Below are 12,663 nucleotides of genomic sequence, written 5' to 3'. Positions count from 1 at the left end.
TCGACCCCATCACATTTGTCTGCTTTACTCAGTCATCTCGGTACCCTCTGACAAGATCAGCACGGATAGGCATCACTTTTCAACACTTCCGCAAGAATGGCGCATCCAGAATCAAATGATCCAGACGAGATTTCTCTGTCGTTTACGAGCGACCTTCATGATTATCCTCTCACTTACATATTCCCGATGACCCGTCTGCGAAAGGCATGCCCAAGAGGACCCGAGATCTTGGACGTAGACTTGGGGGGAAACATTCGTCTGGATGGCATGGACCCTTACGGCCAAGATGAACAGTTGGCCTTTACCTCAATCCGCAGCATGCTCAACGGTGAAGATGATATATTCGATCATGCGCCAGGAGCCATCAACCCTCGAGTGTTATTCTACATGACGGAGCTGTACATCTGGCTTGGCAGTCCGATCTTTACTTTTGTCAGAGAAGCATTGGTCTAGGAGATCACAGCACAGATCGCTGGGACAAGGTTGTTCCTCCCGAGAAACACGATACAGACCATGATCGACGCCATAATCCAGGCGGCTGGTTCCTTGAATCGAGTGCATGAGTGGCCACTGCTGGCGATTGTGGCACAAAGATGGGAGCTTCCAAACCTTACAAAACAATGTCGTGATCTGGTGAGCCTCTTCTGTGGCTCTGCGGAGACACATGTCCCTGAAAAACTACGGGGTGACTTGAGCGACCGAGAATGGGATTTTGTGCAGAGTCTTGACCTAATGAGTGAGTAGCCGACACATACCTGAGCATCCCTACTATTAAGCTGACAAAAGGTGCATGAATAGGTGAAGAAGTCTTAACCATGCGCCGCGGTTACATCGAAAGAATTTTCGAAGCTCTTCGCATCCTCTATCACCGACCTATTCCCCAGGACTTTCCAAACGCACTTACAGATCTTAACCGTGACGAACTTGACCTTATGGACACTGAACGTTCCGACATGCTGTTGGACATGTGGCCATGCGACGAATGCAAGGATATTCCCGCCAATGTTCTTCTGGAGGAGCTAAGGCAACATCTCCCCTGGTTTATAAGCCCCAGTTCGTATGCGGGATGCGTCGAGACTCTGCTCACCCTCCTCCGTCAAGTCGAAGTCAACATTCGAGTCGATGGGGACAGACCAGGCTGCAACCAACTGAGGCACTTTTGCAAAAAGCTTTCAGAAAAGGTTGCAAACGGAGCGAGAACCTCATAAAAATGGTTATGAGCAAAGGCCTAGAAGAGGATCAGGTGGCAGTAACTGTGAGGCCAAGGGATAAGGTGGCAGAGACGGGACGGACGGACAAGATTTGTTAGACTCCAGGCTTTTGAAATCGACTCTGATGCATTCTTAGCATGCTTTTCTTACATTTCTGTGACTACACGACTCATGACTTGAAAACCATGGTTTCAGGTTCCATGCCCTTGCCCTTGGCGAGAACTCCAGCCTTTCTCAAGATGGAAACACAGTTCTGGACCACCTCATCCGCCACACCTTCAGTCTTGGTCGGGAACTTGACCGTCTTGAGCCACTCGCGAGCATCAGGCTCGGTGTAACCCAGGCTGCTCGAGATGTAGGCGACAGCCTCCTCCTGGTTGGCGTTGAAGTGGGCAATGCCCTGGTCCAGCTTCCCAAAGAGGTCGCTCACACGGGCGTCCAGGCCACCCTGGGTCAGCTTCGTGGAGGCGACAATCTTCCAGCTGCTCCAGGGGGTATAGATCTCGCCGACGCGACGGATCTCTCCAGAGTCGTAGAACTTCTTGGAGGTGAAGTGCTCCCACATGAAGAAGTCGGCCTCGCCGCTGTTGACAGCGTTGCGGAGGTTCTCAAAGTTATTGAGCACCACCGTCTCGGAGAAGGGCTTCTCTGCTGCGCCGGGGGTGAGCCAGCCTTGCTGGTCAGCGAGGACGAAGCCCATCACGTAGCTGCCGGAGCCGATCCGGGAGACACCGATCTTGCGGCCGCTGAGAGAGCCGACGGATGTAATCTCGGGACGCTTTGCTCCCGTGGAGATGGCCCAGCCTAGGGGAGTGAGTGGTTGCTCTCATATTCTTAGCTAGAGATGCAATGTCGAAGTGACTTACAGAGGGGAGTTTCAACATAGGTGCCAACCAGACGGTATCCGCCATCGCCCTCAACACCCTCCTTGCCAAGACCGGCAATCCAGCCCTCAGTCAAACCAATAGCAACGTCAATCTCTCCGGCGCGGATGGCAGTGACCATGTGGCCAGTGCCGGAAGGAAAGGGAATCAGAGTGGCATCGAGACCAAAGTGCTTCTGAGCAAAATAGAGGGGAGTCGAGAAGTGCTCTGGCACGAAGCCGATGCGAAGAGGAGTTGAAGACATGGCTGCGGTGTAAGGGGTCTCACAAACGAAAAGTAAAAGTGTCTGTCCAAGTTCTTGTAGCTCAATGGGTTGTCACAACTCGGGATGGAAGAAGGTACAGGGCTAGAACCGAAGATGGACGGAGGGAACGGCGTGCGGGGGTGGGGTAGATCGGGTGGTGACGGCCCCTCCGCCGCTGACGGCCGAGACGCGGGAAGAGTGACTTTGTGGATCAAGATTGATTGATGATATGCACCGTAATCCTTTCATCAGGCCCATGCATTACACATGAATGGCTATTTAGATCTATCAAGCAAGGGTACATGGACAGAACCCGGGATATTGCTCCTTGACAAACTGGCCAAGGTCTGGGGTAGCACAAGGAAGACAGCCAAGCCAACATTGGCACAGCAGATAGTATTGTTCTGTTGCTTGAGCTATGCGCCTTGGCATTGCATCAGCGACTGACTTGGTATCTTTGCCATTGATGGAAAAATCTCGTCTTTGAACTGCAGTACTGACAAGATCAGTGACTTCACAAAACGTCAACTCATGAGAGGTTACGCACCCATCAAACATGATGCCGTCTCACGAGGTCCTCAGCTTGCGTGTCTCTGTGGCGTCTACTGTAACATTGGAAGCCTGGGCAAGCCCTATGCACGGAAGACAAGGGTCCTGAACGCGTTCTCTACCCCTGGCTTTCAGGGCTAAGCCTCTGAATTGTCACCCTGAGAGCTAAATCCGGACACGCTAATCGTTCAAATCAACTTCAAAGCTTTGGGGCTTAGTAACCATTTTGAGGCGCGAGCTTAGCTTCTCATTGTCTTGATGCACGACTCAGCCTCCCATCTCTTTTTTCTCCCTTCCTTTCTTGTCCGTCATCTTCAATCTATTTCATCCTGTTACTTTTCTTCTTCTCTGTGCACCGCACAAAACTTTTTCAGGGCGTCGCCCCCAAAATCTATGGACTAAGCCGCTCCTTAACGAAAACGTCACTCCCTTGTCTCGCCCCGGTCTCCCAGGATGCCACCGTATCAAACACCAGCCGTCGAGCTGGAACCTGAGCCCGAATATGCCCCAGATGTGCCTCTGCTGGATCTAGAGTCGCCCGGGATCCATGACGATGCCGCCAGCGATGTCAGCAGCCTTCATTCCCACACGGAGCCGACCCCTAACTATCGGTTCTCGCGATGGGGCATCCACTCGCCGCGGCGCATCGTCATACTAGTTGCCCTCATCAAGTTCTCCGTCGTCCTGAGCGGCATGCTCTTGTTTTTACCCTTTGCGCGTATCCTGGAGGACATGATGTGCCATGTTCACTATCAGGACACGTCTTCGGAGATCATTGATGAGATGAAGTGCAAGGTCGATGAGGTACAGGCTAGGCTGGGGTACTTTTATGGCTGGAACAGCCTTTTATCCTCCATCGTTGGTATGTGCCTCCTCAACAAAAAGGCTGCGGCTTCGGCATCTAATTAACAACTTAGGCCTGATGGTTGCCTTTCCCTATGGAATGATGTCTGACAAGATTGGTCGGAAGCCAACGCTGCTTTTTTCATACTCTGGCGTCGCAGTGAGCTTCCTCTTTGGCCCTACGGCTCTCAAGTCGAGCCAGGATGCCCTGCGTCAGAATCCATATATCCTCCTCTGTGGATGTGTGTTTCAGCTTTTTGGAGGTGGCATCCCGGTCATGCTGAATACTCTCTATGCGGTGGCAGCCGATGTGAGCACTGAACAGGACAAGTAAGTCATACTCTGGACTCATCTCAATAGTTGTGCTGATTAGAGTCTAGAGCGAAGCACTTCCTCTGGCTTACCTTTGGTTCAACTGCTGGTGGAATCACTGGACCTGTTATTTCAGGTCTTCTCATGCAAAAATACGGTCCATGGGTTCCCATCTATCTCGTCATGACCACGGTACCGGTCGTCTTGGTCACTCTCATCCTTCTCCCAGAGACTCTGACTGTCAACCTTAAGAATCAGAAAGCTCAAGCCGAAAGAGCCACGCCGACCACCTTCAAACAGCACATGACTCACGGACTCAACGAACTCATCCACTCATTAAATATGCTCAAGAACCTCAGCGTCGTCATGATCCTCGTCACCTTTTTCATCCAGAATGCTCGGTTCGCGGCTTACATGACAATCATGGGTCAGTATATCAGCAAGCACTTCGGGTGGAAGCTGGCCGAGGTCAGCATTCTGCTATCTCCTCTGGGAATCCTCAACCTCATTATCCTTGGCGGTCTGCCCAAGATTGCCGACATTCTTGTATCACCTCGCTTTCGAATGACACCTTTCGGCAAGGACCTATTCTTGACGCGCGTGTCAACCGGTATCCTGGCCTTTGCAGCTTTCTTCCAAGGCATGAGTCATAATATCGTCTTGTTCCTGTTTGGTCTCTTCCTTGGAACATTCGGTGCCGCGGATAGTCCTCTTGCACGTGCAACTGTGACGCACTACGTTCCACCAGAATTTACTTCTCGATTATATGCTTTGATAGGGATGATCGAGGTGATAGGGTCTTTTATTGCAGGTCCGGTTCTGGCTTGGTGTTTCGATCAAGGCCTGAAGCGAAAGGGATTTTGGATGGGCTTGCCGTGGTATTACATTGGCTTTCTCTGTACGCTTGCTTGGGTTGCCCTGTTATTTGTTAAGCCACCTAGGAAGCATTCACGAGAAGACCCGGGAGATACTGATGAAGATGATGCGGAAGACTACATGCCAGACGCTCCTCTGCGGCTTCAATAGAACTCGAGCCAAGAGAAGTACAACTCGACAATTGATTGCTTCCGATATAGAGTATCAGGCGCATTGGCACGGGAGACATTTACTTATAATTACATTTTGGATACCCACATAGACGTCTGTTAGACAATTGCCCGTGGTTTTTAGCAAAGAATACGGGCTGCCTTCGCTTATCACCCACCTTCCAGAAATGGGTTCAAGAGGAACTTTTGTCGCTTCCTCTCGCAAACCGACCAAGGATAAACATGCGCATTATCTTTAGGAGGGGAACTTTTTACGCGTTCCGCAGAAAGGACTCGTCACTCTATTGCAGCTGATTAGCTGATGGCTGCATGTCGACAGGCAGATCTTTAAAGATCCCTGCCCTGCAAATGCAACCTCCGTTCCGTCCCATTGGGTTCAATCTTTCACCTCAAATTCCCAATCTTTCGACCCTTTTTCTATTCTTTGACCCGTATTTTACACAGCATCTGATCTTGTCTAGTTGAAACTCTATTTTCAGCAGTGTCGCGCTCGTCTCGCGATGGAGTCTTACAACTCCACGGCCTGTCAAGATGGCTTCCTCGGGCCTAGTGTATGGACTGAGGGCTGTCGCGGCGGCTTTGACTTTACCCGTAAGAAGAGATCTTCTCGATAGTTTGCGTCTTCTGATCCGGTTACAGTCTCTTTTCAAGAGAGTATCATGAGCATTGTACCCTCTGCTCTGTTTCTTCTCCTCGCTGGTCCTCGAGCCGCCTATCTCCTTAGATCCCCAGACAGGGCAAAGCGTCACGCGACTTATACGCCTAAACTTGTATGAGCTTGCCAAGACTTTCACGCTGCATGTCTAATATCGTCTAGATTACCTCTGCTATCTATGCAGCTTTACAGGTGGTTCTCGTAGCGCTAGTGCCCACTACCAAGCATCTCAACACCCGCTTCTCGCTCGCTTCAGCCGTTGTAAACCTCTTGGCAGCCTTTGCCATTGTTCTCTTGGCTCATATTGAGCACGTCAAATCTATTCGCCCGTCTTTTCTGCTTACAGCTTATCTCTTCGTCTCGCTGCTTTTTGATGCCGCCCGACTTCGGACCGAGTGGCTCATGCTGCTCAATCTTTCCTACGCTGCGACCTTGTCGACCTCCACAGTCTTCAAACTAGCTGTCTTGGTTCTCGAGACCATCGAGAAGCGCAAGATTCTGATCACTGCGGATCATGTCCCTTCGAAAGAGAGCACAAGCGGTCCCTTCAGCCGCGGCTTCTTTGTCTGGCTGAACTCGCTCCTCTTCTCGGGTTGGGCTACTGTGTTGACCAACAATGACTTGCCCACGATCTACGAGAAGCTTTCATCTGAGAAACTTGCTCTTCGATTTGGCAAGGCTTGGCAGAAAGGTAAGTTATCATGAAGACTATGTGATCATGGATTAACATATTTTAGCCACCCAGAAAAGCAAGAAGCCTTCCTTGTTCTTCACCACGATCAGGGTCCTGAAATGGGAGCTTCTCAGCATCACGCCGCCACGGCTTGCCATGATTGCTCTTAGCATCTCACAGCCTTTCCTTGTTAGCCACGCCTTGCGTTTCCTCACTATGCCAGCATCCGAAGCTACTATGAATCTCGGTTATGGCTTGATTGGCGCCTTTGCTTTGGTCTTTATCGGATCAGCTGTAAGTGATATCTGAGACCACATATCCAGGCAGGAACTAATTATGTTAGATCATCACGGCATGGTATGAGCACTTGACCTTCCGGGCTGGTGCCATGGTACGGGGTGGTTTGATCACACTGATCTACGGCAAGATGATGAAGCTGCCCACGGATGACCTCAATGAGTCGTCGGCCGTCACCCTCATGGGTAATGATGTTGAGACGCTTACGGAAAAGCTTCACATGCTGCTGGTAGAGTCTTGGGCAAACACCATCACAGTCGGCATCGCAATGTGGATGCTTGCAGCTCAGCTGGGGGCAGTTTGCGTGGCACCCATCATTACAGCAATCAGTATGTCCAACTATACAGAAGACCATGACTCTGGCTAACAAGCAAAAGTCTCCTTGATTCTCTCTGGTAGTATCGGCAAACTGATGGTCCCACGCCAAATGGTCTATCAAAAGGCAACTCAGGACCGTATCAACTTCACCTCCGAGGTGCTCAGCTCCATGAAGCCAGTCAAGATGCTTGGATACTCGGAACGCTTCCATAGTCTTATTGCACAGAAACGAGATGAAGAAATTGAAGTTAGTAAACGTTACCGCATGATAAGCGTTTACGCCAACTGCATAAGTATGTTTCTCCCATCTCCCCGTTGATCATATGCTCACTTGGAGGAATTAGCAAACTGCAACATAAGTCTGACAGAGGCCATCACCTTTGGCGCATATGCCATTGCTGCCAAACTCGGAGGCGGGGAGCCATTCTCAGCTGCTCAGGCAATCACCGCTTTGTCCATCTTGGGCGTCATGATGGATCCGCTGTCACATCTTCTGGGCAACATTCCAAACTCATTTTCTGCTTTTGGATGCTTTAAGCGGATTCAAGAGTTTTTGATGCTCGAGGAGAGGATAGACCGCCGCCAGATTCACGACAACCAGAGTGGCCCTTCATCGAAATCCTCTCAAGAGAATACTGAAACACAACACGAAGCGTTTGAGCTGAAGACTCTGGGAAAAGTCGGATTCGATGGTTCCCGGATCTCAATTAGTGATGGAAACTTCAACTGGGGCGAAAAGACTGTTCTCAACGGCATCAACACGGCCTTTCCTCGACATAAGAATGGGTCACTTGTCATGGTGATTGGTCCTGTTGGATCAGGCAAATCAAGCTTCCTCAAAGCCATCCTTGGTGAAACAACATCTTCAAAAGGTCGAGTGTCTCTGAGTTCACCAGAAATTGCCTTTTGTGAGCAGTCCCCATGGGTCATGAATGCAACGATCCGAGCAAACATTATTGCCGAGTCAAAGGGCTTTGACAGCGCTTGGTTTGACACTGTTGTGAATGCCTGTGATCTTTCAATAGATCTTGGCAGGTTCCCCAATGGAGATCTCACCATGGTTGGGGATAAGGGAGTTAAGCTCAGTGGAGGTCAGAAGCAGCGGCTGGTGAGTTGACACCAACTTAACAATGGACTTCAGTTGACGCAGCCCAGGCAATCGCTCGAGCGGTTTACTCAAGAAAGCCTGTGGCCATGTTTGATGACGTCTTTAGCGGACTAGACAAAGTGACAGAGCAGGCTGTCTTCAGCCGAGTCTTTGGAAGAGATGGACTTCTTCGAAAGAATGGAACTACTATTATCCTAGCAACCCATGCTGGTGAGTTTCTAACAGCAGGGCTGATGACCAAAGTACTGATTGTATCTAGTCCATCGATTACCGGAGTCAGACTTTGTCATTGCCCTGGACAAGGGGGGTAGACTGATCGAGCAAGGGACCTTCTCTGGCCTACGATCCGGAGGGGGCTATGTGGAGAGTCTCGACATTTCAAGCCACTTTGATGAAAGCGACAGCAGCCCTTCTGAATCCAGCGACAGTCCTTCCGAGCCCAAGCGTCCCGAAAGCCAGCCTCAGCAGCAGAAAGACGAGGCTGAGCCCCCGAGCGACAGGAGCGTCTTTATGTATTACTTCAAGGCCATTCGAGGACACAATAACACGATGCAGGTCTTTCTGATTGTTACCCAAGGCGTCATTGCTTCATTTAGATGTAAGAATCCTCTGATGTGTGGAGTCTCCTTCTCTTTGCTAACTGCTGCGTCTCAGACGTCTGGATCACCTGGTGGGGTGATGGCAAAGGACGTGATAGTTCAGATGTGGGATATTGGCTGAGCATCTATGGTGTCTTGTCTCTTCTCGAAGGACTACTCATCACTATGGCCATCGCGTAAGTTCTGAAAGTTTAAAAGAGGGTCAATCTGTTGATAACATTCCCAGGTTGTTTCTTCTCGTTGTTGGACCGACGAGCGGCAAGACGCTTCACCGTCGGCTCTTGGATGCAGCCATGAGGTAGGTGCCTCCTTGAGCCTGGTTAACTTGTCCTAATGTTATTTTTAGCGCACCGATGTCGTTTCTGAATAACAGTGAGGCTGGGTCGCTGATTAACAGGTATAAGCTTCGCCCATAGAAACTCAGGACTTACTGACGACTAGTAGATTCAGTCAAGACCTGCGGCTTGTTGACACGGTCTTGCCCCTCTCTCTATCCGTCTTCCTTTTCGGTAAGAGAATTATGGCTCGAGTTGGAAGCAGCTAACGGTTTGTAGAGGTCGCCTCATGCTTCGGAGCTGCCGGCCTCGCCATCGCCGCTGTCGGCTGGTTCGCCGTCTCCATCCCTTTTGTTATCGGCGTCCTCGTTTTGATTCAGCGCTTCTATGTTCGAACCTCGAAGCAACTTAGACTTTTGGAGTATGATCCCATCTACCGACGATTGCTATTAGTACTCACCTGTTTCCAGGATTGAACACAAGGCTCCTTTGTTCTCGCATTTCCTCGAGTCAATCAATGGTCTCGCGACTATCAGAGCGTTTGGTTGGATTCAGCCGTATACTGACAAAGTACTCCTTCGACTTGATGATGCACAGAAGCCTTCTTATCTCCTCAACTGCATCCAGCGATGGTTGACACTTGTTCTGGACATGGTTGTTGCTTTCTTGACCGTCATTCTCGTCGTCTTTGCTGTTACTCTGCGGGAAAAGATTAACCCTTCCCTCCTTGGTATCGCACTTGTCAACATGATGCGTCTTGGAGCCAACATGAAAGGCATCATTTTGTACTGGTCCATATTGGAGACTTCGTTAGGAGCCATCACACGCATTCGCGCCTTTTCTTCGGATGCGCCCAATGAGCAGAAGCCAGGAGAGGATAAGCAACCAGGAGAAGCATGGCCAAGTACAGGGAGGCTGGAAGTCAAGTACTTGGATGTCCAGTATGAGTAAGTTCTACGAGATTAAACCATGGTGTTAATACTGACTGGACAGACAAACCGCCGAGCCTGTCCTTCGCGGGCTCACGTTCAGCGTCAACCACGGAGAAAAGCTTGGGTTGTGCGGCCGAAGCGGCAGTGGGAAGAGCTCGTTTGTGCAAGCTTTGCTCAGAATGGCCGAGATCGTCAACGGTCAGATCACTTTGGACGGCGAGGACATCTCTGTCATTCCCAGGTCTTTGATCCGCCAGCGACTCAGCTGCTTGACCCAAGACCCGTTTCTCTTCAGTGACACCATCAGGTTCAACGCCGATCCTCTGAGCAAATACTCTGATGGAGAGATCAAGAATGCTCTGGAACGGGTTGGTATTTGGTCTGTCATTCAAGCCAAGGTTGGCGAAGACAAGGAGCCCCTTGATGAAAAGATGGATGAGAACTTTCTCTCACACGGACAGCGACAACTCTTCTGTCTTGCTCGCGCTTTGCTAAAGAAGAGCTCTCTACTCATTCTAGACGAACCTACAAGCAGGTGAGTATTTGTTTGAAGCCACAGTCGAGTCTCCTTTTCACTAACAGATTTTCCAGCGTTGATACACAGACTGACGCCAGGATTCAAGAGGTCATCAGATCAGAGTTTTCAGACTGCACCATCATCATGATCGCCCATCGCCTTGATACACTACTCGACTTTGACAAGGTTGCAGTGCTGGATAAGGGTGCTCTCGTTGAGTTTGGCGCTCCGATGGAGTTGTTGGCTGATGAAGCCGGTGCTTTTACGAGGTTGCATCGTGCCGACAAGAGCAAGGCCAGAGCTTGAAGGCAGCCTGCATGTACTTACGTGTCCAGTAGAGTTATAGCGTGATTAGATGATTGTCATAGGTGATTCTCTATCACTCGTGTGTTAGAGTGAGTGCTGTCGTGGTTTGCGGCCTACCCTGAAGCTGTGTGAGGTTTCTTAAGGTTGCAGATTCGGTCTCATTACGCATTGATAAAGGCTCTGACTTACGTTTACTGATCATTTTGTATTCTGGCATGAGTTTGCTTTCACTAGAGTGTGCTGTTCATGTGTTTTGGTCTTTAGAGATGAAAGGCATATCTTACTCACCATTGCCCACTCCAGTCTTTAGCCTCAGCCCACGTAACTAAACGATCACCTGCTACTCTTGAGAATATTGGAAAGATTGGATTAATACAGCTATAGGAGCTAAATCACAGCATAGAATCGAGTATAAATACTCCTTGTTCCTGTAGTATAGACCCGGTGTAAATGAACTTTTCAACGATATCTACAGTAACCTAAATAACATAACCACACCAACACCTTCTAGAGAGATCATCAAATCTGATACTAGGCAAAATGTGTCAAGGATTCATATACTACGACATATGTCCCGCCTGTAACCAACGGCACGAGATAACAATGACCTACTACATGTGCTCGGAGGCAGGGAACACCGAGGCGCGGACGTACGGGGCATGCAAAGGAGGCATGAAATGGGAGAACCGGTGGATGGCTCAGCTTATTGAGTGGCCGCATGGCAGGTACTGCACCAACTACTATTGTCGTCAACGTCTGGCGCGGCTGCATGCTGACAAGTACCGCCGTCAACGACAAGTGTTTGGTGGGGGTTCACGGGCATGATCAGGAATGGGTGAGGGTAAGGAGACTTTGTGAAGAGACATAATTTCACAGAGATGTCAAGTGTAATGCAAGCCTCTCACGTTGATACGAGCCGTCATGGGAACAAACTCTCGGGTGGCCCCGTCATACCGTTGAAATCGATATCCTTCCGGGCCTTTTGAGTTGTACTTCCCTTACCCATCCAAGACTGCCATCATGAGATGTGGCCTCAGGGGAACATGTTGAAGACTTCCCATGGCCAAAAATGGCTGGTTTAGTTGTGCTGTTTCCAGATCTAACCAATGTTCTTGAACAAAATAACAATACCAGCATTGTTCTTGGACCTTTGTTTACTTTCGAAATAATGCTATGGACCTGTTCTTTGGTAGTGAACATAGAAGCCCCTCTTGGTAAAAACAAGAAGAAACTCTGAATAGCGCCTTTTCGTTTGAAGAGAAAACGGCCTGTTCAGGCGTCGATTCATTGCATACAAACGAGCAGTTAAAGAACAAGTAAATCTGTAAAATGAACAATAGAAATAATCTGCAGTGATCCCAGAACGCCTCTCAATTCTCGGTCAGTATATAAACAGCCTAATCTCTGTTCCTATTCAAATCTCATCATCCAATACCAACCAGTACATCATCACCCACTCACATCTTTGCCTTCAGTTACAACCGGGAACAACACCAACTACAACCCATCAACCGAAGTAAACAAGACACAAGATGTGTGACCTAAGGGCATATGAGAAGATTTGCCCGAAGTGCATGGATTTCGATGTGGTGCGCACCGAGGTCACTTACAATTGCTCGTACGCTCGGAAGCATGATATTGAGCCACTACAGTGCCCGAACAGGTATAACTATCCCTGGGCGACCTTTCAAACTCCGCACCCTGTCTGCGATAATTGTCTCGAGAAGGAGAAGGAAGCTGCCAGCAAGCAGTAAGATGAAGAAGTCGTCTGAAAGATCCCTAGAGGGATCATAGGCAAACTCTTCAGGCCTTTCGGGCTGAGTAGCATGCCTGACTTGCCATTCTGACCTTCTCTTTTGCATCACCAACCAGTGCTCTATCACGGTTTCACGCA

The 12,663-nt window shown here is 49.6% G+C and overlaps 4 protein-coding genes across 4 annotated transcripts; 3 read left to right on the top strand and 1 right to left on the bottom strand.

The window, feature by feature from the left end:
• Positions 1-96: 96 nt before the first annotated feature.
• Positions 97-1,208, top strand: NCS57_01149000 (uncharacterized protein; the record flags this gene model as incomplete). Its single annotated transcript, XM_053061205.1, has 3 exons — positions 97-432; positions 511-736; positions 799-1,208. 3 exons carry the CDS (start codon positions 97-99, stop codon positions 1,206-1,208), a joined length of 972 nt encoding a protein of 323 aa, XP_052909591.1.
• Positions 1,209-1,380: 172 nt separating this feature from the next.
• NCS57_01148900 (uncharacterized protein) lies at positions 1,381-2,339 on the bottom strand (the record flags this gene model as incomplete). The annotated part of the gene is made up of 2 exons (XM_053061204.1): positions 1,381-2,015; positions 2,078-2,339. 2 exons carry the CDS (start codon positions 2,337-2,339, stop codon positions 1,381-1,383), a joined length of 897 nt encoding a protein of 298 aa, XP_052909590.1.
• A 1,002-nt stretch (positions 2,340-3,341) lies between these two features.
• On the top strand, positions 3,342-5,069 carry NCS57_01148800 (MFS domain-containing protein; the record flags this gene model as incomplete). The annotated part of the gene is made up of 3 exons (XM_053061203.1): positions 3,342-3,750; positions 3,806-4,061; positions 4,112-5,069. The coding sequence occupies 3 exons, from the start codon at positions 3,342-3,344 to the stop codon at positions 5,067-5,069; spliced, it is 1,623 nt and encodes a 540-aa protein (XP_052909589.1).
• A 481-nt stretch (positions 5,070-5,550) lies between these two features.
• Positions 5,551-10,769, top strand: NCS57_01148700 (uncharacterized protein; the record flags this gene model as incomplete). Its single annotated transcript, XM_053061202.1, has 17 exons — positions 5,551-5,680; positions 5,729-5,859; positions 5,907-6,435; positions 6,482-6,711; positions 6,761-7,043; positions 7,092-7,325; positions 7,377-8,140; positions 8,188-8,350; positions 8,400-8,738; positions 8,795-8,915; positions 8,966-9,037; positions 9,086-9,136; positions 9,184-9,248; positions 9,294-9,435; positions 9,485-9,961; positions 10,008-10,481; positions 10,538-10,769. The coding sequence occupies 17 exons, from the start codon at positions 5,551-5,553 to the stop codon at positions 10,767-10,769; spliced, it is 4,437 nt and encodes a 1,478-aa protein (XP_052909588.1).
• Positions 10,770-12,663: the final 1,894 nt, after the last annotated feature.

This window comes from Fusarium keratoplasticum, chromosome 9 (genome assembly GCF_025433545.1).
Source record: "Fusarium keratoplasticum isolate Fu6.1 chromosome 9, whole genome shotgun sequence".
Lineage (NCBI taxonomy): Eukaryota > Fungi > Ascomycota > Sordariomycetes > Hypocreales > Nectriaceae > Fusarium > Fusarium keratoplasticum.
Note: the sequence above shows the minus strand (reverse complement) of the source record. Positions and strands in the feature narration are given on the sequence as shown.